The sequence below is a fragment of the Rana temporaria genome, chromosome 3 (genome assembly GCF_905171775.1).
Source record: "Rana temporaria chromosome 3, aRanTem1.1, whole genome shotgun sequence".
Lineage (NCBI taxonomy): Eukaryota > Metazoa > Chordata > Amphibia > Anura > Ranidae > Rana > Rana temporaria.
In genome coordinates, this window is record NC_053491.1 from 348570415 (window position 1) to 348596647 (window position 26233).

General features: G+C 39.4%; 1 protein-coding gene across 3 annotated transcripts in view; it reads right to left on the reverse strand.

The window, feature by feature from the left end:
• Positions 1-26233, reverse strand: part of ANO2 (anoctamin 2) — a 315904-nt gene that overhangs the window by 185581 nt on the left and 104090 nt on the right. For all 3 annotated transcript variants that reach the window (XM_040345150.1, XM_040345151.1, XM_040345152.1), the window contains 4 exons: positions 25564-25615; positions 17757-17812; positions 16849-16890; positions 9672-9736 (listed from right to left, as the gene is read on the reverse strand). In XM_040345150.1, coding sequence (XP_040201084.1) covers positions 9672-9736; positions 16849-16890; positions 17757-17812; positions 25564-25615 — 215 coding nt within the window. The remainder of the gene's footprint in view (positions 1-9671; positions 9737-16848; positions 16891-17756; positions 17813-25563; positions 25616-26233) is intronic.

Sequence of the window (26233 nt, forward strand, 5' to 3'; positions counted from 1 at the left end):
TGAAATTAACAGAGCAAGTTAAAGATCCAGAGAAAAACTAATTTTGTGGGTGTATTATAATCAATTTTAATATTTAAAAATAAAATTGCTAATTTACCAAAATGCTGGCTGTAAATGTATATAACAACATATACACCTATTGATTTTACCTTTGATGAAGGGAACTGGTGTCCCCTAAATGTTAGTGTCACATGTATTTTTTGTAAGTACTACTATTTGCAATTTGGAGTGCTGTCCACTATGTCCTATGTCCACTATGGTTTAGAGAGCATCATTGTAATTTCTGCATCCATTGTCACAAGATGCATTAGGTACAGACTTGGGATGGGCTGTTCACCTACTACAGTATATGCACTTTTAAGTTTTGTTTTCCCCACATAGACTAAGATATTTATTGCTTTCTGTGTCCCTGCTGGAGAGATTCACCCTCTCTATTTGTACTGGTAACCTTTGTCCATGACAACTTCTGTGTGCAACAGCCCCCCTAATACTTACCTGAGCCCCATCTCGATCCAGCGATGTGCACAAGACCAAAGGCTCTCCCGGTTCTGAGACACCAGCAACTGGCTCTAGATACTGTCAATCACAGCCAGTGAGCCAATGAGGAGAGAGTGGGGGGAGCCAAAACACGCTTTGTGTGTGAATTAACACAGAGCAGCAGCTTTGGAGCGAGCCTGCTTTGGTGCCCCCATAGCAAGCTGTTTGTTATGCAAGCACTCGGCAGAAGGGTGGGGTCAGGAGCACTAGTGAGGGACTCAAAAAAAAAACACTGCACAGAGCAGTAAAATGTTTATTATTTTTCTTTTAAACAAATTCAAATATGCCTTTAATATCACTTTAAATGAATAAAAGCTGATCATTGTAAGCGCCACTGAGAGTGTTAAATGATTTGTCTCATCTCTGTAAACTGATACAACTGGAAAAGAGCTTGTTCTTTTAAAAAAACAACTTATAAACTACTTACCATCTATCATCAGCTTAAAATAGAAGAAAAAAAGGCTACAAAACAAAACGACTGCAGCCATCACATCTAAGAATTGGTAAGCCGTGTTCATTTTTGCAGCAAATTTCGATTTAGTTTTAGTCTTAGGACTAAAATGGCATTTTAGATTTAGTTCAATTTCAGTCTTCTAGAATTGTTTTAGTTTTAGTCGTATTTAGTTGACAAAATCTCCAGGACATTTTAGTCGACTAAAACTCATGCACTACAGACTAGGGATGAGCTTCGAGTTCGAGTCGAACTCATGTTCGACTCGAACATTGCCTGTTCGCCTCTTCGGCGAACAACGAACAATTAGGGGAGTTTGCGGCAAATACGAAAAGCCGCGGAACACCCTGTTAAAGTCTATGGGAGAAATCTAAAGTGTTAATTTTAAAGGCTAATATGCAATTTATTGTCCTAAAAGTGTTTGGGGACCTGGGTCCTGTCCCAGGAAACATGTATCAATGCAAAAAAAAGTTTTAAAAACGGCCGTTTTTTCAGGAGCAGTGAATTTAATAATGATAAAAGTGAAACAATAAAAGTGTAATATTACTTTAAATTTCGTACCTAGGGGGGGTGTAAAGTCAGCATGTGAAAAAGCGCATGTTTCCCGTACATAGAACTGTCCCTGCACAAAGTGTCATTTCTGAAAGAAAAACAGGCATTTAAAACCGGCTTTGCGGCTCTAATGAATTGTCGGTTTGCAATTCAGAGATGATTCATTCATAAAAAATAAAAATAAAAAAGCTGGGGGTCCCCCCAAATTCCATTAACAGGCCCTTCAGGTCTGATATGGATATTAACCCCCCTGACGGTAAACCCGAGCGTGACTCGGGGTTGGTTTTCATTGTTAGGATCGGTAAACCCGAGTCACGCTCGGGCTGGACGGGCTTACCTTTCGCTGGATCCACAGGCTTGGTTTACTTACCTTGTCCCTGGATCCAGCGATGCCACCCGCTGTATGAGCGAGCGGGTCCTCCTCGCTCGATTCACAGTCCCCGTGTGACGCCGATCTCCGTTCCCTGCGACGTTACGACGCACGGGGACGGAGAACGGCGCCAAATTCAAAAAAGTAAACAAACACTTTACATACAGTATACTGTAATCTTATAGATTACAGTACTGTATGTAAAAAATACACACCCCCCTTGTCCCTAGTGGTCTGCCCAGTGCCCTGCATGTACTTTTATATAATAAAAAATGTCATTTCTGCCTAAAAACTGTAGATTGTCCAAAAGTGTCCCTTTATGTCAAAAATGGTTTTAGATCAGCTAGAAAACAGCGATAATAAATTATAATCACTTGCAGAATTGTGCGATAGCGATTTGCGGGGGAAATTCGTCATAAAAAAAATAAAATAATGACAGCGACAATTCTGCAACTGCAAATTTCAGTGATTTTGAGTTGATTACATTATTGAATAATTTTTATTATAATTATATTATTATTTGTTATAATTATTTATAATTATTTATTATATTATAATTTATCATTTTGTTTTAAAAAAAAATATCATACCCGGGATGCCTACAAGACTCTTGCTTGGTCAGATTTAAGTGAGTTATTTCTAAAAATTACAGGCCTACAGTATAAAACGCCAATTTCCTTGCAAAATAATTGTACCGCTTTTGGTACGTAATTCCAGACAGAATCATACTGCCAGGGAGGTTAAGGGGAACCCCGCCGTCAAGTTAAAAAAAATGACGTGAAGTTCCCCCAAAAATCCACACCAGACCCTTGTCTGAGCACGTTAACCTGGCCGGCCGCAGAAAAAAGGGGCCGTTTTTAAAACTTTTTTTGCATTGATACATGTTTCCTGGGACAGGACCCAGGTCCCCAAACACTTTTTAGGACAATAACTTGCATATTAGCCTTTAAAATTAACATTTTAGTTTTTAAATGTGCGAGTCCCATAGATTTTAACGGGGTTCTAAAGTTCACAAGAACATTTGGTGTGTTCGCAAGTTCTAATGCGAACCGAACAGGGGGGTGTTCGGCTCATCCTTACTACAGACCAGTGTTAATTTTGATGTCAAATTTCAATTTAGTTTTAGTCTTAGGCAGCGTACAGACGATCGGTCAAAACCGATGAAAACGGACTAAAGGACCACCGATCGTGTGTGGGCCCCATCGGTCAGTTAACCTTCGGTCCAAAAATTTAGAACTTGCTTTAAAATTTAACCGAAGGACTGATAACCGATAGGTCAAAACCGATGGTTAGTATGCAAAAGCATTGGTTAAAAACCCGCGCATGCTTGGAAGCATTGAACTTTATTTTTTTCTGCACATCTTTGTGTTTTACATCACCGCGTTCTGACATCATTTTTTTAACTGATGGTATGTAGGCACATCAGACCATCAGTCAGCTTCATCGGTTAACCGATGACAACGGTCGGACCGTTCTTATCGGATGGACTGATCGTGTGTACGCGGCCTTAGTCTTTTGACGAAAAATGGCATTTTAGTTTTAGTCCCATTTTAGTCTTTTGACTAAAATGCCATTTTAATTTTAGATGTATGTTAGTCATCTCAATTGTTTAAATTTTAGTTGTAGTTTAGCCGACTAAAATGGTATTAAGTTAGTATTTTAGTCATCTCAATTGTTTACATTCTTGTTGTATTTAGACGACTAAAATGGTATTAAGTTAGTCGACTAAAATGTTTTAGTCGACAAACTTAAAGGAGTTGTAAAGAATAATTTTTTTTCACCTTAATGCAATCTATGCATTAAGGTGAAAAAACATCTGATGATGCCGCCCCCCCCCCCCCAAGCCCCCGTTTTACTTATCTGACCCCTCGAAAGTCCCGTGCTCGGTCCCGAGATCCTCTTCGCCGCTCAGCCTGGCCGCTGATTGGCTAGAGCGGATGGACTAAGAGCAGCGCAGCCATTGGCTGGCGCTGCTGTCAATCACATCCATTGATGCGGCGCGCCGAGGGGCGGGGCCGAGTGATACAGTGAGCGGCTATGGCCGCTTGCTGTATCACGGGAGCGTGCCCGCAAGGACACAACCATGCGAGCTCTCTCGCATGACTGTGGTGAGTTCTTGCGGGGAGGACCAGAGACAGCCGCAGAGGGACCCCAGAAGACGTGGTTCAGGGCCACTCTGTGCAAAACGAACTGCACAGTGGAGGTAAGTATAACACGATTGTTAATTTAAAGATTTTTTTTTCCTATAGTAACCCTTTAACACTGTTGGTAAGCTGCAATAAAATAAATGCTTGCTTTTAGGTTTGAAACTACTTTAATGATGCAGAGAGCGGAAGTTATGACATCATTGCTACTCTTTGCATCAATGTATGTGCAGAACGTTGTGGTGATATTCACTACAGGGGGCAGGTCCATGAGGTCCAGCATTTACGGGATGTCTTCAGTATTTTGGGCTTAATTATGAGGACATCTGTTTTGACAAAATGGAATTATTTCCAAAGACTGCAATGGGAAGGAGATGAGAATGGCAGCAAGAGCTACTAAAGTACTAAACTGGCACTTCGTAAATTGCCATTACTGAATTACCCTGTGAAAATCTGTTAAATAGCAACAATGTATAGGTATTAAACAGCTACACGAAACTATCATCATTCAGCAGATTGGGTAACCATGACATGCCGATATCCATTCAATGGATAGACGAAACGGATATTCCAAATGGCTAGTAAAGTCAATGATACGTGTAAAATATAGAGTAGCAGACTGTTGTGAGAGAGCTAACTCCTTAAACTTTCTATCTTTCATTAGCTGTGTATCACATGATACACGATCAAGAGTCGCGGTTAAAGATCTCAACTTGTCTGTCATCGAAAATGTTCTAGTGCCTCTTTCCACTTCAGATCTTATCTATCTTTCTTGAAACAACGGATAATGTTTCCGCAGGACAGATGTCATTGTTTCCTTGCCAGCTTCCCAAATGATTAACCATGCAAATCAGTTTTGGTACTTTTCCCAGCTAGGTTTGTAGCCTCTGCATCTGCTGAAATGTCCCCTTAAGCTCAAGGAAATAAAAGTCAGTTTTTTTTTTTTTTTTGGCAAATCTTTCTCATGTTTTTTGGCAAGGCAAGCGGAGCGTAATTCCAGGGAAGCTCTGGATGTTGGGACTCATTGTAAGGTAAATTCCTAAATAGCTGTAGTTCCTAAAAACTAAGGGTTGTGGTATTTGTGTGGTCTCATAAACTCATTTTTTTGTTGGTTTGAAGGAGCAGCCCCTACAAAAAAATTACATTTTATTAAGAAGTGGACACTGGTAGATAGAAAAATTATCTAAACCCTGGAACACAAATTTAATATATATTCAGTTTATCAATCTTTCAATTCCCTTTATTCTAACCTAGTGATCCTGCAAGAAACACACTTCCTATCTTATGCCGCGTACACACGATCAAATTTTTTGATGAAAAAAGTCAGATGGACTTGTTTCATCGGAAATTCTGATCGTGTGTGGGACCCATTGGACTGTTTTCCATCGGAGTAAAAAAATAGAACATGTTTTAAATTTTTCCGATCGAAAAAAATCAAATGGGAAATTCCGATCGTCTGTGTGGAATTCCATCGGAGAAAAATCCACGCATGTTTAGAATCAAGTCGTCGGCTCGTCGTAGTGTTTTACGTCACTGCGTTTTGGACGGTCGGAATTTAGTCTGAGGCCTTGTACACATGGGCAAACATGTCCGATGAAAACGGTCCGCGGACCGTTTTCATCGGACATGTCCGCTGGGATCATTTGGTCTGATGGCTGTACACACCATCAGACCAAATTCCCCGCGGACAGGATACGCGGTGACGTGGCCGCGCCGATGACGTGGTGACGTGCGGGACTCTGGAAGGTCAATGCTTCCACGCATGCGTCGAATCACTTTGACGCATGCGAGGGCTTTCGGCGGAGCGGACATGTCCGGTGAGTCAGACAGACGACCGAACATGTCCGACGGACAGGCTTACAGCGGACATGTTTCTTAGCATGCTAAGAAACATTTGTCTGCTGGAAACCTGTCCGCTAGGCCGGGAATCCGGTCCGGTCGGCCGTACAGATGACCGAACATGCCCGCGGAAACTGGTCCGCGGACCAGTTTCAGCAAACATGTTCGGTCGTGTGTACGAGGCCTTACAGTGTGTATGCAAGACAGCTTGAACCGTATTCCGATGAAAAAATCCATCTGATTTTAGACCATCGAATACTCTGATCTTGTGTACGTGTACGGCATTAGTGTGACAAAGCTCATTTTCTATACTGTGTCTATGGGGAAGCAGTTCTGTCACCATAGAACAGGTATACAAAAACATCCAAATATCCTCCTGCTCTTAAAGTGGTTGTGAACCTTTTTTTATTATTTTTACCTACAGATAAGTTTAAAGTGGTTGTACACCCTGTACAAACACATTTACCTACATGTACCTAGATTAAGGCTTACCTGTAGGTGCTGGAAATATCTCCTAAACCTCCATGGTTTAGGAGATATTTACAAGAAAGCACATGCGCCAATATCCATGGTGCATGTGCACTTTAGAAAGGGCAGTTTCTAGTGTGCCATTTCAAAAGGGGTCATGCCGTGACTGGTGGCTCCCGCGCGCATGTGACTCCGGCCAGTCACAGTGCCAAAGTTTGTGGCCCCGGAAGAAATAGGGGCGAAGATGGACGCTCGCTGCTAGTGGGGACAGCGACATTGCAGGCTTCAGTTTCAGGTAAGTGACACATAATGGGCAATGCATAGTAGCCCATTATGCTTTACCTTTGCAGGGAAATAAAGAGATGAAGCACCCAGTCGGCTCTAGTACTTCTTGCACACAGTAGGTGGCTCCGGCTCTCTCACTTGCAGGGAGATCATCCAGGAGGGGTGTAAGCATCTGCACTGCACCCTGGGCACCGCTCGGGGGAACAGATCGTTGGGAGACGAACTGTCACTTGTAAACATGTGTTTACAAGTGATAGTGGTGAGTAGGGAGCAGAAGACCTGAGCCAAAGTTTCCAGCAGAAAAAAAGGTCTGGGCGTTAGTAAGAAAATTTGCTGTAGGTGTTGGTAATATTACCGACACTGACAAAAACACTTGCCTTAATTAGGCGCAGATACTTAAGGGAATTACCAGCAGAAAAGTGCTGTTATGCCCTGTACACAAGATCGGATTTTCCGTCGGAAAAAGCTTGGATGGTTTTTACAACGGAATTCCGCTCAAGCTTAGCTTGCATACACACGGTCACACAAAAGTTCTCTGGACTTTCGACCGTCAAGAATGCAGTGACGTACAACACTACGACGAGCCGAGAAAATGTTCAATGCTTACGAGAATGTGTCGAATTGTTTCCGATCATGAGTCGGAATTTTGCGCATCGGAATCTTTTGCTGGTGGAAATTCCGCCAGCAAAAATCCAATGGAGCATTCACGCGGTCGGAATTTCAGTTCGAAAAGCCTACACTTCCAACTTTTGCTGTCGGAATTTCCAATCGTGTGTACGGGGCATCACTTCCTTTCCTGACATTTTAATGGTATTTGCCTTGGAGAAATTTCCAATCGCTTCCTGCCCTGACAGGAAGTGAGGGGAAATCTCCTCAGTAAGGACATAGAAAGCAAATCAAAAAACCCAACAGAGGCTCTTACCCTTCTATGCAAAACTGAATAAAAAGCTCTGGCTGGAGTCAGACTTCAGGCATGTTGGTTTTTGGTTCCAGTGGTGATTTTTGGTTTGTAGCTTTGAAAGGAAAAAACTGATGATAGGATTGATTAGATGGAGAAAGTGCTGGTCGCCGACATGTTTCACTAAAGAGCGTTGTCAGGGCGCCGCTTCCATCTATTTCCTCATCTGTTTACATACAAAATAAAGCACAAAGCATATTATTTGTATAGGTTAACATTGTCAGGACATAATAGTATTTCTACATAAATTGGTGGTCTTCTTAAGGTATCATGCTCACCTGTTCTGTCAGGTTTGTTGTAAGAGCTGCATGGGGCGGCCGATGGATTACAAGATCAGCGATTAGCCATAATCAGTGTGATCGCAAGGCAAAGTTTATTTACACCGGTTAATCCATCTACAAGCTGGTGACCTTGGACCCTGCATTAAGTACTAAGCAGGACCTGGAGTCACCATTCTGAAGTGTCTGATCTGTCTCATACCATATTTCAATATGAAGTTGCTATGTCTCTCCTACTATGTAAAGGAATCGTATTTATATACCTTCTAATGAGATGCTCATACACTTCAGAAATATTATACCATCGCTTCAAGACAGTCATATCCACTATTGTTAGAATTATTTCTATTTTATATTTTAGAGTCTTATTACTCGCTGACACCAGTCCCTCACCAGCCTTAGACCTCCTAATCCCTACGCACCTAAATTTGGGGTACTACACATATGTGGAACATCATCTATCTTTACCAGTAGGTACCTTGGGGTGTTTGGGGGTAATGTTCATCCTCTCTATATATTAGATACCAGTATATTAATTGCCATTATGCTAATTATTTATAGATACTGCAAAAAACACATATCCCATTAGGTACCTATAGGGTCCAGCAGCTCCACAGAAACTTGGTGGGTCTGGCTCCCACCAGGGGCATTTCTCTTATGGCTAATCGCTGATCTTGTAGTCCATCGGCCGCCCCATGCAGCTCTTACAACAAACCTGACAGAACAGGTGAGCATGATACCTTAAGAAGACTACCAATTTATGTAGAACTACTATTATGTCTTGACAATGTTAACCTATACAAATAATATGCTTTGTGCTTTATTTTGATGTAAACAGATGAGGAAATAGATGGATGTGGCGCCCTGACGACGTTCTTTAGTGAAACATGTCGGCGACCAGCACTTTCTCCATCTAATCAATCCTATCATCAGTATCATATCAGGGCTTTCAATTGATTTTATTGTCAATTTTTAATGTATTTAAAAATAAAATTTGTTATTTTTGTATAAAACTGTTGTTTTCCTTGCTCACCTATAATGGACCTTGCTCACCTATAATGGACACATGTCTCCACTAAGGTCCTATTTATTCTGACGTGGCTAACAACCGTGCCTTTCAACCTTTTAACACTTTAAGGACTGGAGCACCGTGTCCATTCTGGGAACTGTCCAATAACCTCTTCGAAATATACATTGGTTTGTAGCTTTCAGTCCAATAAAAAAGTTAAAAATATATTTTGCACCACATGACCTAAACTCTAACCTTTACCTAACCCTTAACCCTAGTCTCTGCCAAACCTTCCCTTCAATATAATATTAACATAACCCTTAGCATTCACTAAAATTGGATACTTACCTTATTGTAACCAAAGTATTTCTCATCAACACAGATAAAATGATATTAATGATAACATTTCATTGATAACATTTTCAAAATTATTTGCTAAAACTCTAAGTCAGAATTTACCAATTTGCAAAAAAAATGCATTAAAAATATAAAACATAAAATTATACAAATAAAATGTCAAAGTGCTATATGTACTTTGTACCCTAGATGCCATAATGTATTAAGCAATTGTTTTTCCTTATTTATTCACAGTATCAATACATTCAGTAAAACAAAAAAAGAAAATCAAATTAATTTGTAATATAAATTGTAATTTGATAACATATTCCTGCAATAAAATGATTACCATAAAAACAAAGGTTTTATATAAATTACCACATACCATTTTGGTAACAAAAAGATGTTGTATTATTAAATGAATAACAAATAGCATTATGTTACCTTATTAGATCAACAGGTTGATATTTGTAAAATGCTCCATATCTTGCCCATTCTCTGTGTAACAACTATATTTAAAGAAAAAGGTTTAATTTTAAACATTATCAAAACACATTATCTCAAACTACCTTACCGAAACACAGTAGAGAAAAAACATGTAATACTCTGTAAAAAGTGATAATAGATCAAATCTATATTTCCAGTAAAAAAAATACAACATTATTTTAGTGCACACATATACAATATATATCCAATTTTTCTACATAAAATATAAAAAATTAAACTGCATCAAGTAATTAGATACCAAATATATCAAATTTCAAAATAGTGGGCAGCCATGAAATTTCAACAAACTACAATACCCAAGCAAAAAACAAAAACAAACAAAAAACCTTTATATTAAAATTTAAACCATAAATGATGGCCCAAGAATTATTACTGTTCTTTCGTGGCAATACCTAATATATATTACTCAACTCAACAATGCTGACATGTGGGTCTGAGGAATTATTTTATGTATTTATACAATTTTTATTTTTATAAGATTGTATTATTATTTGGACTAATTGTTTATCTCTTTTTTTTTTACTTAAAGGGGTTGTAAAGGAATTTTTTTTTTCATAATAAGCATCCTTTACCTGCAGACATTCCTCTTTTCACGGCCTCATTGTTCATTTTTGCTCAGAAGTTGCTCTATTTCTTCTCTGTTCCGTTCACTTGCTGCTTGTCTGATTGTTACTCACCACCGTGAAGGAAGACTTTACTGCAGTGGTCAGTGACGTGCTCGCCCCCTCCTGGGAACTACATCTGTGCGGCAGGACGCTCTCTACGTGTTAGAGACTTCAAGGAGGTGTGAATTACTGGGAAATGTAGTTCTTACATGAACGAGCGCCGCAAACCAGGAAGTGAACGAGAGAACTGAAACTAGAATGCCGGAGGTGATATAGATGAAGGAATTTAATAGGTATTTACTCGTTTTTTAACAGAATCATTACACTTTTCTGTCTGTATACCTTGCAGACATTAATTTTAGGCAAAAAATGTTTTTCCTTTACAACTCCTTTAACTGTATTGCCATGACATGGGGGTTACAAGTCCCCTATTTGTTAGCATTGTGCAGCTAATAGGTACTCTTTATGGAGAAAACATGGGTTTATTAGACCCCCGATACCTTCCCTGCACTTTTGCCTAAGCAGATTGAGGACTCAGGCCTCGTACACACGGGTAAGAATCTCATCAGGAATAAACTTTGTTTTTCCCGACGAGATTCTCTTGAAAGGCAAGAACGCGGTGACGTCATCGCGTAAGACGAGCATGTGCTCGTCACATTCAATGCCGTCGCCGCCATCTTGCTTCACCCTACCTATGCCGTGGAAGCTACCACGCATGCATCATAGTCATTTCGAGCATGAGCAGGTTTCCACAGCGACAGGTAAGTATACACACTCTCTGGTTTCTCGTCGGGAAACAGGCCGACAAGAATCTCGACGAGAAAATAGAGAGCAGGATCTCTATTTTTCTCGTCGAGCGTCTGGCAAGATTTCCAGAAACCTGAAAGCCTTGTATACACGCTCGGTTTACTCGGCAAGAAAGCTCTGCCAGCAGTTTTCTTGCTGGTTCTTGCCGAGAAAATCGAGCGTGTGTACGAGGCTTCAGTGTTTGATTTAGTAAATGCAAATATACTATGTACTTTGAAAAGTGCAGTTGCTCCAGACCTTAGTAAATAAGTTAATGCTTCACTTGTAAAGAACTCCCAAAATGAAAAAAGAACAGCAATTTTGCATGCACATGATTGGATAATGGAAGTCAGCAGAGCTTCTGCTCATTTACTAAGCTCTGAAACCAGAGCCACTGATAGAAATACTGGGGCCCCATACAGCCTACCTGACAGGGCGCCCTTCAGCCCCACCCTCAACCCCACCCCTGGCCCCCGCCCCAAACCACCACCTTATATGTATTATGTACTGCTTTTACTAACAGATAAGACTGTTTTTTCTCCCTGCTTTGCAGTGAGACGAAATAGCCAGATCGTCGATCTGTGTAAAGAGCATGCAGCAAAGTCAGTATAACTGGCAGAAGATCCAGATAGGTGGGCTCACAATATGCCAGGCATCTTTAATTGCTACTGCCATCAGAACCTTATCACACAGGTATTTTGTTACATGACAGGGTCTCTTAAAGGAATTCAGGGATGACAGAAATATGCAATCGGCCATTGCTGACCACTGCTTTTCAAAATACTACTTGCTTAGTAGGCTCATGATGGGATCAATACATTCTGATTCGGAAACCTACAGCACAATTAATTAAAGTGGGCCTTATATTACAAGCCAGGTTTGCTTGTTTACTTAGGACCCATTCAACATGCCACAATGCTGCAGTACATTTAAAAAAAAAAACTGAAATATCTGTGGGCAAAAAAAAGTAAATTTACATAAAAAACATACTGAACCCGAGCCTATATGTGCTGCCTCTCCCTGCCGCCGCTGCTGTCGCCCACCTCACATACGCCTTTCGAACTCGGCTACTGAGTGGGGACCTGAGCAGAGGAAGATCACTCTGCCAGGGTAGGCAATGGGCAGCTGCAGCGGCTGGCAGTCAGGACTATGGCACAGCAGCATGCAAAGCGGGTGCGGAATGCGCATGCACCCAAAATTGTTAAAAAAAAGTCCCTCGACCATCCCATCATCAGAGTGGGGCCCTGGAAATAAGAGTATACAAACACCCCCCTAAGCTAGTAGGAGCAGATGAGCAGGGGTGTATTTTAGAAAGACCCATTTTTTTTTTTTTGCACTGTCTGTGAAGCTGACCAAGCCCCCCCTGGTGAGCTGATGATGCCGGGCCCGGTACATTGGGGCTGGTTGTACTGGCTTATCAGCTGCCCTGTCTGAAACGGCTGCACTTGCAGAGTCCAACTGAATTTAGCAAAGTGCTTAGTCTATTTGCCTTTAGTAAATCAACCCCAACGAGTCCTTGATATGTTGTTTTCCTGACAATTTCTGACAACCTAGAACCAAAATATACTCACTTTCATATGTATAATATAAAAATTGGAAGGATTTTCCTTGGCCGTCAGCTCTGCCATCAAATGTATTTTTTTTATAGTCCCAGGCTCCATGAAGTGGCAGTTAAGCACAGGGAACCATTGACAGGGGTTGAGGTATCCCCATCAGTTCCAAAAAGCATACACTTCATTTTCCCTTACAGATTAATTTTTTTGTGTAATGGTTAAAGGCGCAGATCTAAATAAAAGATACTCAGGCGAGCATCACTCCCCCATTCCTTGCAATCTGATTAGTGTTTTTCAGGAAATTAAACACTGAAGCTATTATACAGATAGAAAACAGATGAAGGATGGAGGAACGGTAAAACAGGTTCTACAACTGGGCAGCCATGTGTGAATAATCAGAATTGTATTTTTGGAAAGAACAGTTTTTTTATGTTTTTAACACTTAACACTTCATAAAAGGACCTAACAGGCAGGATAAAAGGGAACAGGGCTTCTCCGCACCTCATAGCAGAAATATTTCTCTCTATATTAATATTATAAATACACCCTGCTCACTCCTAGCCCTACATTTACTTTGGATTAACAATTATTTTAGAAAGCTACCTAAACACAGATGCTAAAATAAATTCATGAATAAATGTACAGTAACAGTTTCAGCTTTTTTTTTGTTTCTCACAAAAAAAATATATATATATTTTATCAACAGCTGCAGAAAATCTAGCATGTAGGACCTCAGTTGTCCTGAGTGATCACTGTCCAATCAGTTACACTATATGGAAATCACAAGCAGAATATGTAATGACCGGGAAGATTGCACTAATTAGATGTTATATGAAACAGTTTTGCAATCACTTGTTTTAAAAGACACTTTGCCTTTTCAACATAGAACATTTTTGGATTTTTTGTATATTGCCAAGTTTAAGAACATACACTTTGTTAAATGGTTATTATTAAATCTTATTTATTCGTAACAAAAAAAAAGCGATCTCTCCTGCTGAGCTGTAGCTCCCCCACCAGAACACTCTGATCAGCGCTCTCTGCCATTGGCTGAGAGCGGTGATCGAGGGTTGGTCGGATGCTGGTTTTCCAGCATGCATGGCCAGCTTCTGTCGGACAGACTGACATACACATGGGCCGAATGTCGAACGTTTTTCTTTAACTGGCATATTGGCCCGTGTGTACCCAGCTTTAATATGTTAACCGACACACCAAAAACAATGCACTCCCTATGTGACTGTTTATCTCAACATCTGTAAAAAAAAAACTAAACACAACAACAAAAATGCAATATGTTGTAGCGCAGCAGTTTTCAGACTGGCCATAGTTTTTGCTAGAGTTTGCTTAACTGGCGACTCCTCCACACTTTTTTCTTCTGGTCTATTTGTAGATACTTTGAGCTTTTAACCTTCTTTTGTGATATTTAAATGTAAAGTATACCCAACAGTAAAAAACAAACAAAAAAAACGAACTGTCGTGTATATGAAGGTGTAGGCTCTTCAGATATGTGTGCCCTGGGACCCCAAAATTCCAAGCTGCTATAATCATCAAGCGTCGACCCCCGCCCCCGCCCCCAGTTGTGTTAAAGGTTGGGATATTCCCTCAGCCTCTCCCCCAACTTCCTATCGGCTAATTATGCACTTATCATCGTGATAGACCAATAGGAGTGGGGTGCCTTTAGTTTATAAAATTGTAAATTCCAGAAAACATACGTATAAAAATATAGCTGATCTATAAACATTATAATTTCCTTTTAAGGATTGATAGTGGAATACATTTCTCGTTGAATGGCTACAGTATACACATGCTGTTGTGCATCTGCCATGTAGTGCTGTGCTTAATTTTAGGACCGCATGATGTATACACATTAATGCAACCACAAACACAAGACACACCAAAATAGATCTAAATGCGCCTGTGGTTCTTCCTGTTTTTGAAGCCACATAATTATGATTATACAGTGTTGTACATATATGCATACCTCCAGGAGAAACAATGCTAGGTCTGAAAACAAGCAAAATGCAAAAAAGAAAGAAAAAAATTGCATAAACTGTATGTTTGTCCTCCATGTCTACCTATGGAACCTCAGAACCTCATGGGTGCATGATCAGGGGTGGAGCTACTAGGAACTATTGAAGGGCGAGTTCATTGCTAGTATTCACCCTTTTTATCTTATATGCAGATCAAGACCAATGTTGGGAGGACACATTTTTATGATAAAGAGTAAAAATAATAATAAATGACTATGAGCAGAGAAGAACTGGCCTGAAAAATAACTCATGCAAAACAAATTAATTATGCTATAGAATAACATGAATCACATGACTTACTGTATATTGAAATTGTTTATTGCACTCAGGGAAACCAAAACTCATCCTAAAGCTGAACCCCAAGCAAATAACTAAATACCCAGATAAAATCCAATACATATAAAAGAGTTGTACGGGCATACCCCACTTTTATATACACAATGGGACCAGAGCATGTCTGTAAAACGAAAATGTACTTAAAGTGAAGCAATACCTTTTTTCACTTCTCAATGCACTGCATTGCAATAGGCAGACATGGTGTAGTCCTGTGTCCCCTCTCAGTGCTCCCCAAGTTTGGTTCCCCCTGTCACTTATGGTTCGGGAGCAGTGCCATGTCAAGCTGACCAAGATTCCCTATAGAGGCCAATGTTAAATGTTAAAAACCGGGAGCAGTGCCATGTCAAGCAGACCAAGATTTTCTTGCAAGGCTCTTCACATACACTCCCGGGTATGTCCCTACTCGCAAGTGTACGTAAAGTGGGGTATGCCTGTATGACTGGATTTGTGTGTCTGTCCATCCTGTCCTTTACACAGCACAGCCCTGTCTAGCAGGAAATGGGGCCTGATCCTTCTCTGCTGCACTGCCTTTTCTCTGTTTCCCTTTCATTTTCAGGTCTCCTTCTCACCCCCACTCTGTGACTGCATAGTGAAATGAGAAGCAGCAGACTAATGAGCTCACCTGTAAGGCCTTCATACACAAGATAGGTTAAACAGAGGACAACGGTCTGATGGACCGTTTTCATCGGTCAAAACCGATCGTGTGTGGGCCCCATAGGTTATTTAACCATCGGTTAAAAAAAAGCCAACTTGTTTTAAATTTAACCGATGGATTGCTAACCGATAGGACAAAACCGACTGTTAGTAGGCACGACCATCGGTTAAAAATCCACGCATGCTCAGAATCAAGTCGACGCATGCTTGGAAGCATTGAAATTCGTTTTTTTTCAGCAAGTCGTTGTGTTTTACGTTACCGCGTTCTGACACGATCGTTTTTTTAACCGATGGTGTGTAGGCGCGACGGACCATCCGTCAGCTTTATCGGTTAACCGATGAAAATGGTCCATTTTAAAGAAAAGGTTGTGTGTCACCAGGAAAGGCCACACAGTGAAGGCCTCCTGAAGGGGACTAACGGTTGCATAAAAGACAACTAAAACAGAATTTGTCCTTAAAGGATCACTAAAGGAATTTTTTTTTTTAGCTAAATAGCTTCCTTTACCTTACTGCAGTCCTGGTTTCATGTCCTCATTGCTCGTTTTTGCTCTGATGTTGCTGTAAAACTGCTCTGTTCTGGACACTTCCTGGTTGTCTGGCTCCGTATGAAAAAAGTCATGGGAGAGTTTAGTTTCGTTTTCCTAGCCATGACTCTCTATGGCACTGTCCAGCACAGAGGCATGAAATAACTTGCAAAGACTAAACTACTTTCAGTTTTCGTTTTTGCATCTAAGAGGCACATTATATGATTGATTTTTATCTATTTTTAATCGTTTTATACCCTGTAAACAGTCATTTCAGCAAATAAAATTTTTTCCTTTAGTGATCCTTTAATTCCACTGATTTAGTTGATGCAATGGATGATGTTTTTTTTTTCCAACTATGCAATCATTGTCACAGTATTTCTTAGAAACATTGTACTATAATAGTATACAGCAGTGATGGCGAACCTTGACACCCCAGATGTTTTGGAACTACATTTCCCATGATGCTCATGCAGTGTCATGGGAAATGTAGTTCCAAAACATCTGGGGTGCCAAGGTTCGCCATCACAGGTTTACAGTATTATTAAAATTAGGTTAATCATGATATTTATATGCAATAACATTGTGAATTAGGAAGAAAAGTAATTATTAAAAAAAAAATAACTTACCATTCTCTCGTTTAATTCACTTGTTTTGTGATCATAATCCCCCTAGAAAACAAAACAAGCTTTAGCCAAAAATACTTACATACTAGTGCTCTATTATTTTAAAAGGGTTGTACAGACTAAATTAAAGGCAAAACTTTTTTTCATTTTGAATAGAGTGGAGATTCGAACACTGTTTTTTTTATTGCGGTCTGTGTCCCCCTTTTTCAGAAAAAAACTTTTGCCTTTAGTTCTAATTTAATAGATTGCTAAAGACTAATATTGTGGTTTATAAGCCACAACTCTTTATTCCTCAGACTCAGGGAATTAGGAGGATTGTGCAGACTAGACAGCTGGAATCCACTGCATCAACCGCTTACAAGTGACTAGGATAGGCATTTGTGTGTGGTGAACAGAGCAGTTTTCTCTGCACAGTTCTAACTCTTTGTGCTTTATTTATGAATATAGAAACACACTATACATCTACCCTACCTAATATATTTTCAACTTAGACACTTGCTCATCACACCTACACTATGTGGCTAAAAGTTAATGATACATCTGACCAAAAACAGGGACAACTGTTCCCCATAAGGGGGACAGTCATTTCAAGTCAGAAACAGTTGGGACCTTTGTAGTACTTCCCAGCATTCAGAGCATGTGGCTTACATACCATCCTTCCATATAGCAATGCTGGTGGATGGTTATTGTCTGACACTCAGAGCTGTCACATGGGACTCAGTTGGGGGCCTCAGACCTGTGAAAGCTCTGCCCCTCCAGTGCTCACTGGAGCACTGGACTGTTGAGGAGGCGGGAGCAGCTGGCTCAGCCTCTTAGCAGCTCACTGAGATGTATATATAAAATATATTTTTATGTTTTGTAAGGGTATTAAGATATACAATACATGCATGTATATAATTAAAAAAACTTACATCATGCAAAGGATAGGCAGATTCGTAGACATTATTCGCTATCAATGTGGTAATACCTTAGAAATAAACAAAATACTATTTAATACTTAATACATTATATTTTTTATAGCATACACTTCTAAAATGATCATGGACAGTTGGGGGGAGGAGGGTTCTTGAGTCTATAAGGCTTGATTGTAATTAGTGTTGAGCAGAATATGCCATATTCGATTTCGCGATATATCTCGAATATATATTCGAATATTCGAGATATATTCGCTAAATTCGAATATTCGTGATATTTTATCGAAATTAAATGATTGCGATTTTTCGCTATTGCGAATGCGAAAATAATTGCGATTTTTTGATAACTGCGGTAGGAGCACTCTGATTGGCTCAGAATATTCGTGATATTTTATCGAAATATCGCAACATGCGAATGCGATATTTATTGCGCAATTTCGAGAAATGCTGGAGGAGCGCTCTGATTGGCTCAGAATATTCGTGATATTTTATCGAAATATCGCAACATGCGAATGCGATATTTATTGCGCAATTTCGAGAAATGCTGGAGGAGCGCTCTGATTGGCTCAGAATATTTGTGATATTTTATCGAAATATCGCAACATGCGAATGCGATATTTACTGCGCAATTTCGACAAATGCTGTAGGAGCACTCTGATTGGCTCAGAATATTCGTGATATTTTACAATACAAAATAATTGCGAATATTCGGCAAATGCAGAAGGAGCACTCTGATTGGCTCAGAATATTCTTGATATTTTACAATACAAAATAATTGCGAATATTCGGCAAATGCAGAAGGAGCACTCTGATTGGCTCAGAATATTCTTGATATTTTACAATGCAAAATAATTGCGAATATTCGGCAAATGCGGAAGGAGCACTCTGATTGGCTCAGAATATTCTTGATATTTTACAATACAAAATAATTGCGAATATTCGGCAAATGCGGAAGGAGCACTCTGATTGGCTCAGAATATTCTTGATATTTTACAATACAAAATAATTGCGAATATTCGGCAAATGCAGAAGGAGCACTCTGATTGGCTCAGAATATTCTTGATATTTTACAATAGAAAATAAAAAGTGTTTTGCATTGGTGGTGATTCTTTACTCTATCCATCTGTCACAGCCGTTTGTCAATCAAACACCTTGAAGATTGAACACGTTCATGCTGCATGCTTTGGACTTTTTTTCACTTCACATATCAAAGACATTTTTATGAAAGATTATTTTTCTATTATTGGGACTATATTTCTTTATATATTTGTTTCACTGTGTATTTCACAAGTTATTTGCGCTTGCTTATTTTATAATTTGCCCACATGTCTTGTCACTAGACATATTTTTTATTCTTGTAGAGCGACTCCATTTTCTGTCTTGTATTAAATTATGTTGTATAACATTTTTGAGTTGCTGCTGTATTCTCCCCTTTTTTTAAGGTATGCGCAATTTTTTCCTTCTTACAAAAAAAAATAATATCAAACATACAACTATTCATAACAGAAACATACACAAAGCCCCCCCCTTTTGCATCAGAGACAATCAGAGTTCTCCTACCACAGTTATCGAAAATTCGCAATCATTTTCGCATTCGCAATAGCGAAAAATCGCAATTTTTTTTTTTCAATTTGGCAACATAAAAGGATCGCCTCAGCTTAGCTACTCGGCCCAGGGTCTCTAATCATACCAGCAATGCTTTTAGACGTCGATAGGATGTGATCTGTTTTAAAAATCAAATTGAAAAAATGCGAATATTCGGAATTGAGAAAATATTCACCGCGAAATTCGAAATATAGCGCGATTTCTCGAATATGCTATATTCGAGACGAATATTCGCAATGCGAATATTCGTGAGCAACACTAATTGTAATTGCCCCTTCTGGGTCTTTGCAAGTACTAAACAGCTTAAAGGATAATTAAACCCAAGACCAAAAAATGTATTAAATTGCATTTTATCAGTCGTTGGATGTGGTGGTTGCATTAGTTTTCAATGTACAGGCTAAAAACATTTCCAGCAAATACAGAAAATACCTGTTGATCTTTTCAGAAATGCACTGTTAAAAAGCCACACCAAAACAATGTTATCTTTCTTCTGTAAACTACAGATTTTGTTTTAGTCCCTCACGTAATGAAGATTAACAGAGTCACACATGCTTGAAGTCCAGCCTGGATGGCAATCCTGGCTCCATCCATAGATATATTGAAGGTGAGTTATTTCAGGTACTGAGAATGAGTTTTTCACAGGATCGCCAAGTAAAAATAAAAGCAAAAAAGCCTAAAAAAGAACACCACCTCAGCTAAGGAATGTTAAAAAGAAATATATTACATTTTTGTTTTAGGGTTTAGAAATGCTTTAACTCTGTCACTGCCAGAGCCCAAAAAAAATTCAATTAGTTGCACATGTGTTAAAATGCACATTTTATGCATGAAAATTTGTTAAAACCCCCACACATACATTTTCTGAACTAAAAAGCCCTGGAGATTAAAATGGGGATAGCAATTTTGTATGTCATATCAGTGTATTTTCACTTACAAATACACTAACATACACTTTAGTTCATACAAACACAATATATTACCCATATTTTTTATATATATAAGGTGACATTTTACCAAGTACATAGATACCAAACATGTCAATGTCAAACATTACAAATGTTGACAAAGTAAGTAAAAAAAAAATAATAATAATAGGAAAATGCACACCCAAATCAGCGCATCAGAGTTTATTCAAAAAATGTGGGTGCCTGAAACACAATTTTGGTTTCCTCAAGAAAACGAAAAACAAAATACACTCTAATATTATAAATTATAGGCAGCACACCAAACAGCAGTTAAAATGTCATATATTTATGGAAGGCATCATATAAAGGCATAACGATACAAAGTAGAACATACACCGAATCTCACCCCACAATTTATATACAGTAACTAGACAGAAGCAGACTCTAATTTACATTACCATACCATATAACACATTCACTGAAACAGATAGGAGATCCTAGTATAACATACACTATATAACATACTGTACATTAATACAAATTGATAGACACAAGAAAACATTTCCACTGGCATGTGGATACTCAAGATCAGATGGAGGTGGGAGTGTTTCAGGGTAAAGACCCCTTTCTCAAAATAGATCCAGCTATCTAAAAATGTTGCGCGCCCGTAAAACTGCAACAAATTTCAGGTACAATATATTTTTCACAGGCAAATTTTTTTACAGGTCATCAGTATAGAGTTAACCATAAATGATGACCCTGGAATTATTGCTCTTACTCCAGCCTGTGCGAGGCTACCCAATATGTTTTAATCATTCCTGGCCCTGGGGAGGGTTCATAAGGGTGTAATTATATGGAGGGATTCCTTCCCTTCCACTAATGCCCGGTTCTACCGCTATTTAGAGCCACTATATTCCTTTTCACCCACAGCTCCACCTGCTGATTCAGTTTGGTACTGTTGTGTCTTCAAACAAACATAATGATGAGTACATTTTGCACACCGATCAGCCATCAAACTGGATTCTCCACACCTATGTTTTAAAGTCTAAGCAATTAACAAGCAGGTGAGTTTATTGCTTGGCATATACTGTCCAGCTTTTGGAAATTTAGATCTTTGTATAACTTTTTTTACTTTCCACCACTTGCTCTAGAAAACAGTTTTCCCTACAGCAAAATACAAAACGTAGCAAGAAAGAAAAAAAGACTCACTCAGCAAAATCCGATTATATTCAACCACACAGGTAGAGCTGGCTCCTGTGTCCCTACGTTGCGCCAACACCTTAACTGCTTTTGGATAGCCCAGCTCACAATTAGTAGGTGTAAAGCCAGTATAAATACAGTTTGAAATAGGAGCAAAAATAATGGAAAGACCCACTACCCACTAAATGTACCTGCATTTATAATATTATGTCAGCAAAAAAAATACTATTATTGGTCCAAGTACCCTGAACTACTGGAAAAAGTAATTTCTAGATCATAAAATACTAGGCACAGGCATTCACAGTAATATGCACTTAGGAGAAAATCTTCATTTAAAATAATTTTTTCCAACTTAAAATGACTTGGTAAAAGAAAAAAACATACAGTCGCGATTGCAGTCAGAAGTTTACATAGAACAATTTCTTCTTCATCCATACAGTACTGAGTTTGTTTGCTTAGTGGAGTATAATATGAATAGTGCGCAAATAAAATAGAAGTGTGGAGAGGATTTGAATGCTTTAAATGAAACATTGGTATCTGTGTTATAAAGTTTAAATGATTAAATCTGAACTCCAGGCAAACAGCTTAATAAAAAGAACATATATTGGAACTGACTATTAAGGGATTTGTAATTTTGACAATCCAGTACTGAGATTTACACAGCCCTGTCACACAGCACAGTTCTGTCTGGGAGACCTTATTTGTTAGATCCAGGAAACCAAGTATTTAGCTACCCAAGCCCTTACCAGCCCCCTACCTGCCCTCACCCTGTAATTGGCCGTTGAAAGAAAAAGTGACCAACTGATAAGATCATCTCTCTGCCACTCTTCTATTTTTTCTTCAGGACGTTACTTAGCACATGAGCACATGAGCACTGCTGCACAACTGGCTAGCTGTACTGCTTCTTCCTCTCCCAGTCTGAATGTGCTTGTACAGTGACTGCAAGAGGCTGATTTGAAGCAAAATTCTAATATTTACACTGCTTGCATTTAAAAAATAGTGGGACTGTGGGAGAGGCTTAAAGGGGTTGTAAAGGTTTGTTTTTAATTTTCTAAACAGGTTCCTTTAAGCTAGTGCATTGTTGGTTCACTTACCTTTTCCTTCAATTTCCCTTCTAAATGCTTTTTTTCTTTGTCTGAATTTCTCACTTCCTGTTCCTCCTCAGTAAGCTTACCCCCATCATCCATGGGGGTTAGTCAGCGTGCTCGCCCCCTCCCTTGGGACTACATCTCTGTGGGGAGACGCTGTGTTCACAACGTTCAGAACGGCTCGGATGATGGTGGAAAGCTCACTGAGGAGGAACAGGAAGTGAGAAATTTCAACAAAGAAAAAAAACATTTAGAAGGGAAATCAAAGGAAAAGGTAAGTGAACCAACAATGCACTAGCTTAAAGGAACCTATTTAGAAAATAAAAAATGAACCCTTACAACTCCTTTAAAGGGGCATAGTTAAAAGATAAGTTCATTTTTTTGAAAAAATAATAATAAATGTACATTTTTTTGCAGGTAAAAAAATGTGCATTTAATTTTTTGAGCCTTTAAAGCATTTCATCAGCGATCTGCCGTGTATCTGTTTGCCCGTACATACCGTACAGGCAAGCCGATACAATCTGACAGGAAGCATGAATAAACTACCACGGCGCTCCCCAGCACCGTGGTAGCTCATTGAAAAATACAAGCCGATAGCCACAAAGTCTGCCAGACCTTGTCGTTTTCAGTGCACATAGCCCTGTCAATCAGTGAGGCGGCTGGGTGGAGACGGATCCTGGCCATGTTTTTTTTCTAAATTGTGACAGCTAGCGGGAATCAGGGAGGTTCGTAACATGTTAAGCCCTGTACACACACTCAGTTTTCTCGGCGGTAAAAAGTCAGCCGAGAAAACCGAGGTGAAAGCTAAGAACCCGGCAGGAAAACTGCCATGGAGCTTTAGCCGGGAATCCCGGCCGTGTGTATGCTCCATCGGCACTGCCTAGCAGTGTTTCCCATAGGTAAGTTGTAGATCTAGTGGAAGAAAAGCAGGTTCTCTATTTTCCTGCCGGGATTCCCGACTGTTTTCCTGATGGGAAAACTGCGAGTAAGCATACACACGTTTGGTTTTCCCGGCCAAAAGCTCTCCTGGCAGTTTTCCTGCTGGGAAAACCGGTCGTGTGTACGAGGCTTCATGGATGTAACATGTAACATGTTATGAAAGGTGAACTTATGCTTTAAGTTAAGGGTGCCCAACCTTTTGAAGAGCGAGGGCCACTTAAGCGACTCGCTAACTGGTTGCAGGCCACAATGAGCGGGGTGGATGACAGGTAAATGTCTACTCTGCATTTGCAGTTGGACACCGTTACAGCCCATTTACACGTTTAATTTTATACTGATATAAAACACCACAGCTCCCAGCATGACCTGTTCACAGACCATGATCATAACACAGCTACAGTTTATACTGTGCAGCACAATATAAACTCAAAAATTATAAACCAAAAAGTGCTAATATTAAAGTATACAATTACCTTATTAAAGTGCTAATAGTGCAAACAAATGCATGCATTTAAAATAAACATATAACATTTCCCATATATTAATATAGAACTGTCCACAAAACCCCAACAGTGTCCTAAAGTGTCAATCCAAAACAATATAAAACTTATTTTTGCAGCTAAAATATTCCTTCTACATGGAAATTCCACCACATAAACATATTCCATCTCCCCCGCCAGAAAGATTGTGATCCTCTTATCTGACAGAGTGGACCTTGCAAGCATAAATGGTCAAATATTGCTTTAAATAGAACCATCCATCATCCAGTATTGTAACCGATTTCAGCATTAGTGCTATCACCATGTGATAAAACAAAGAGCACAAGCTTCTTACCAGATGCAGTGGACCATTTAACATTAAAAATTGTCAGTAGCGCTTTAAATTTATATCCCCATCAGGCATCAGCACTATGGCTCCTCCAAAAACACCATTAGTACCAAAAAATAAAAGGATAATGAATGCAGACCAAACTAAAAGTTTATTTACCATAAAATGTTATCATATAATGCAATTCCTGCTGACCTAATATTCCATAATATAAAACCGGCTGTTCTAGAACGCCGGACTTTCGCTAACAACTTGCGTGATGATGACATGTCTAGGCCCCACCCAACCTGGCCAGGTCCCCCTGACAACGTAATTTCCTGATAAAACTCATTGAGTGTGGCTTCGGCGTGATGTCATCATGCAAGTTGCTAGCAGGAGTCCAGCGTTCCTGAACAGCCTGGTTACTGAATTTATATAGTGCTGCACTTGTCTTTATTTATGGATTTTAGTAGATTTGGTTTTACAAAATGTGTGCTGGCTGCTATATTTTTGCACAATTGCCTCTACACAGGGTTTAAATATTGCATTTAAGAGTTTAAACAGCCATAGTGAGGCTGGAGATCATTTTTTTTTTCTGGGGGGTTTAGCTTTGGGAAATCAGAAGAGACTAATGAGGTGGTGCCCATGGTGTACCGCTACCAATTGTGGGTGTGGCAAAATTGGGCTAACAGTGGGAAAGGCTTAGTGAAGAGTATTCACTGTGTACATAGTAACATACTTAAGCATTACATCTTCATTAAGCCCTGAATACTCAACATGATCATAACACAATTCTTTACATTTCTTTGTAGACATAGAACATTACATCACCAACATGCAGGGAACGTGTCAGAAGTAGGAGTCTTGGAGTTCATTGCCTGTGCCCCAGCATTACATTAAATAGGCCCACCCAATAATGGATAAATATTTTAAAAACAACCAAACCTTGCATCAAGCAGCTAAATATCTCTTTCACTAGTGCTCAAGGAGCCATTGTCCATATAAAATATGGCATTATCATGAAGTTCTTTCTCCTTTTGGATGAGACTAAATGCAAACATTTCATAGACAGCATGATTGAAAACAGTGTTTTAGCACATACGAAAATCAACTACACCTCCAACATGACTAGACCATTATATTAAAAAAAACTACAGTCCCGGTAGACTGTTTATACTGACATAATATTTTGGTAAAGGTAGGTCAGCCAATAACTTAACAATATAATATTCAGAATAAAGAAAGTGTAACATTAATACATACCCATACTGTATTTGGCCTTTGTGCAAGACGTTCGCTTTAAAATTTCATGAACCTGAAATGTAAATAAGATCCATCAGATTCTATATTTTTTTCCTTATCTGTACTGGATATAAGAAGAAGTGCGGAGCTCCTGGGGAAACTCAGGCAGCCCCTAAGTCAGGCACTGCAATAAATGAGTCTGAAAATCAGTAAGAAGCTCTGCATGGTGGGTCTAACAATTTAATATCTCCTAAACAGCGTACAATTTTTTGAGCTCATGTCCACAGATTGTTCATATGATTAACGAATCAAAGAACTGTGCAATATCCATGGCCTGAGTTGCAGTGCATTCACAAAATTGCTGCATGTGCCACTTTGAATTGGATGTGGTGCAGTATCAATCACAACGCACTGTGCGCATTACATGTGACTTGTTCAGAAATGTGGTGCAGTTCCTGTGTGAATCATATGACACTCATAGCGTGCACCTGAAGCCTCGTACACACGACTGAGGAACTCGACGGGCGAAACACATCGTTTTCCTCGTCGAGTTCCTTGTTAGGCTGTCAAGGAACTCGACAAGGCAAGTTTCTCCATTCCTGTCGAGGAAAAAGAAGACATGCTCTCTTTTTGGCTCGACGGGATCCTCGACAGTTTCTTTGTCGAAGAATGTACACACGACCGGTTTCCT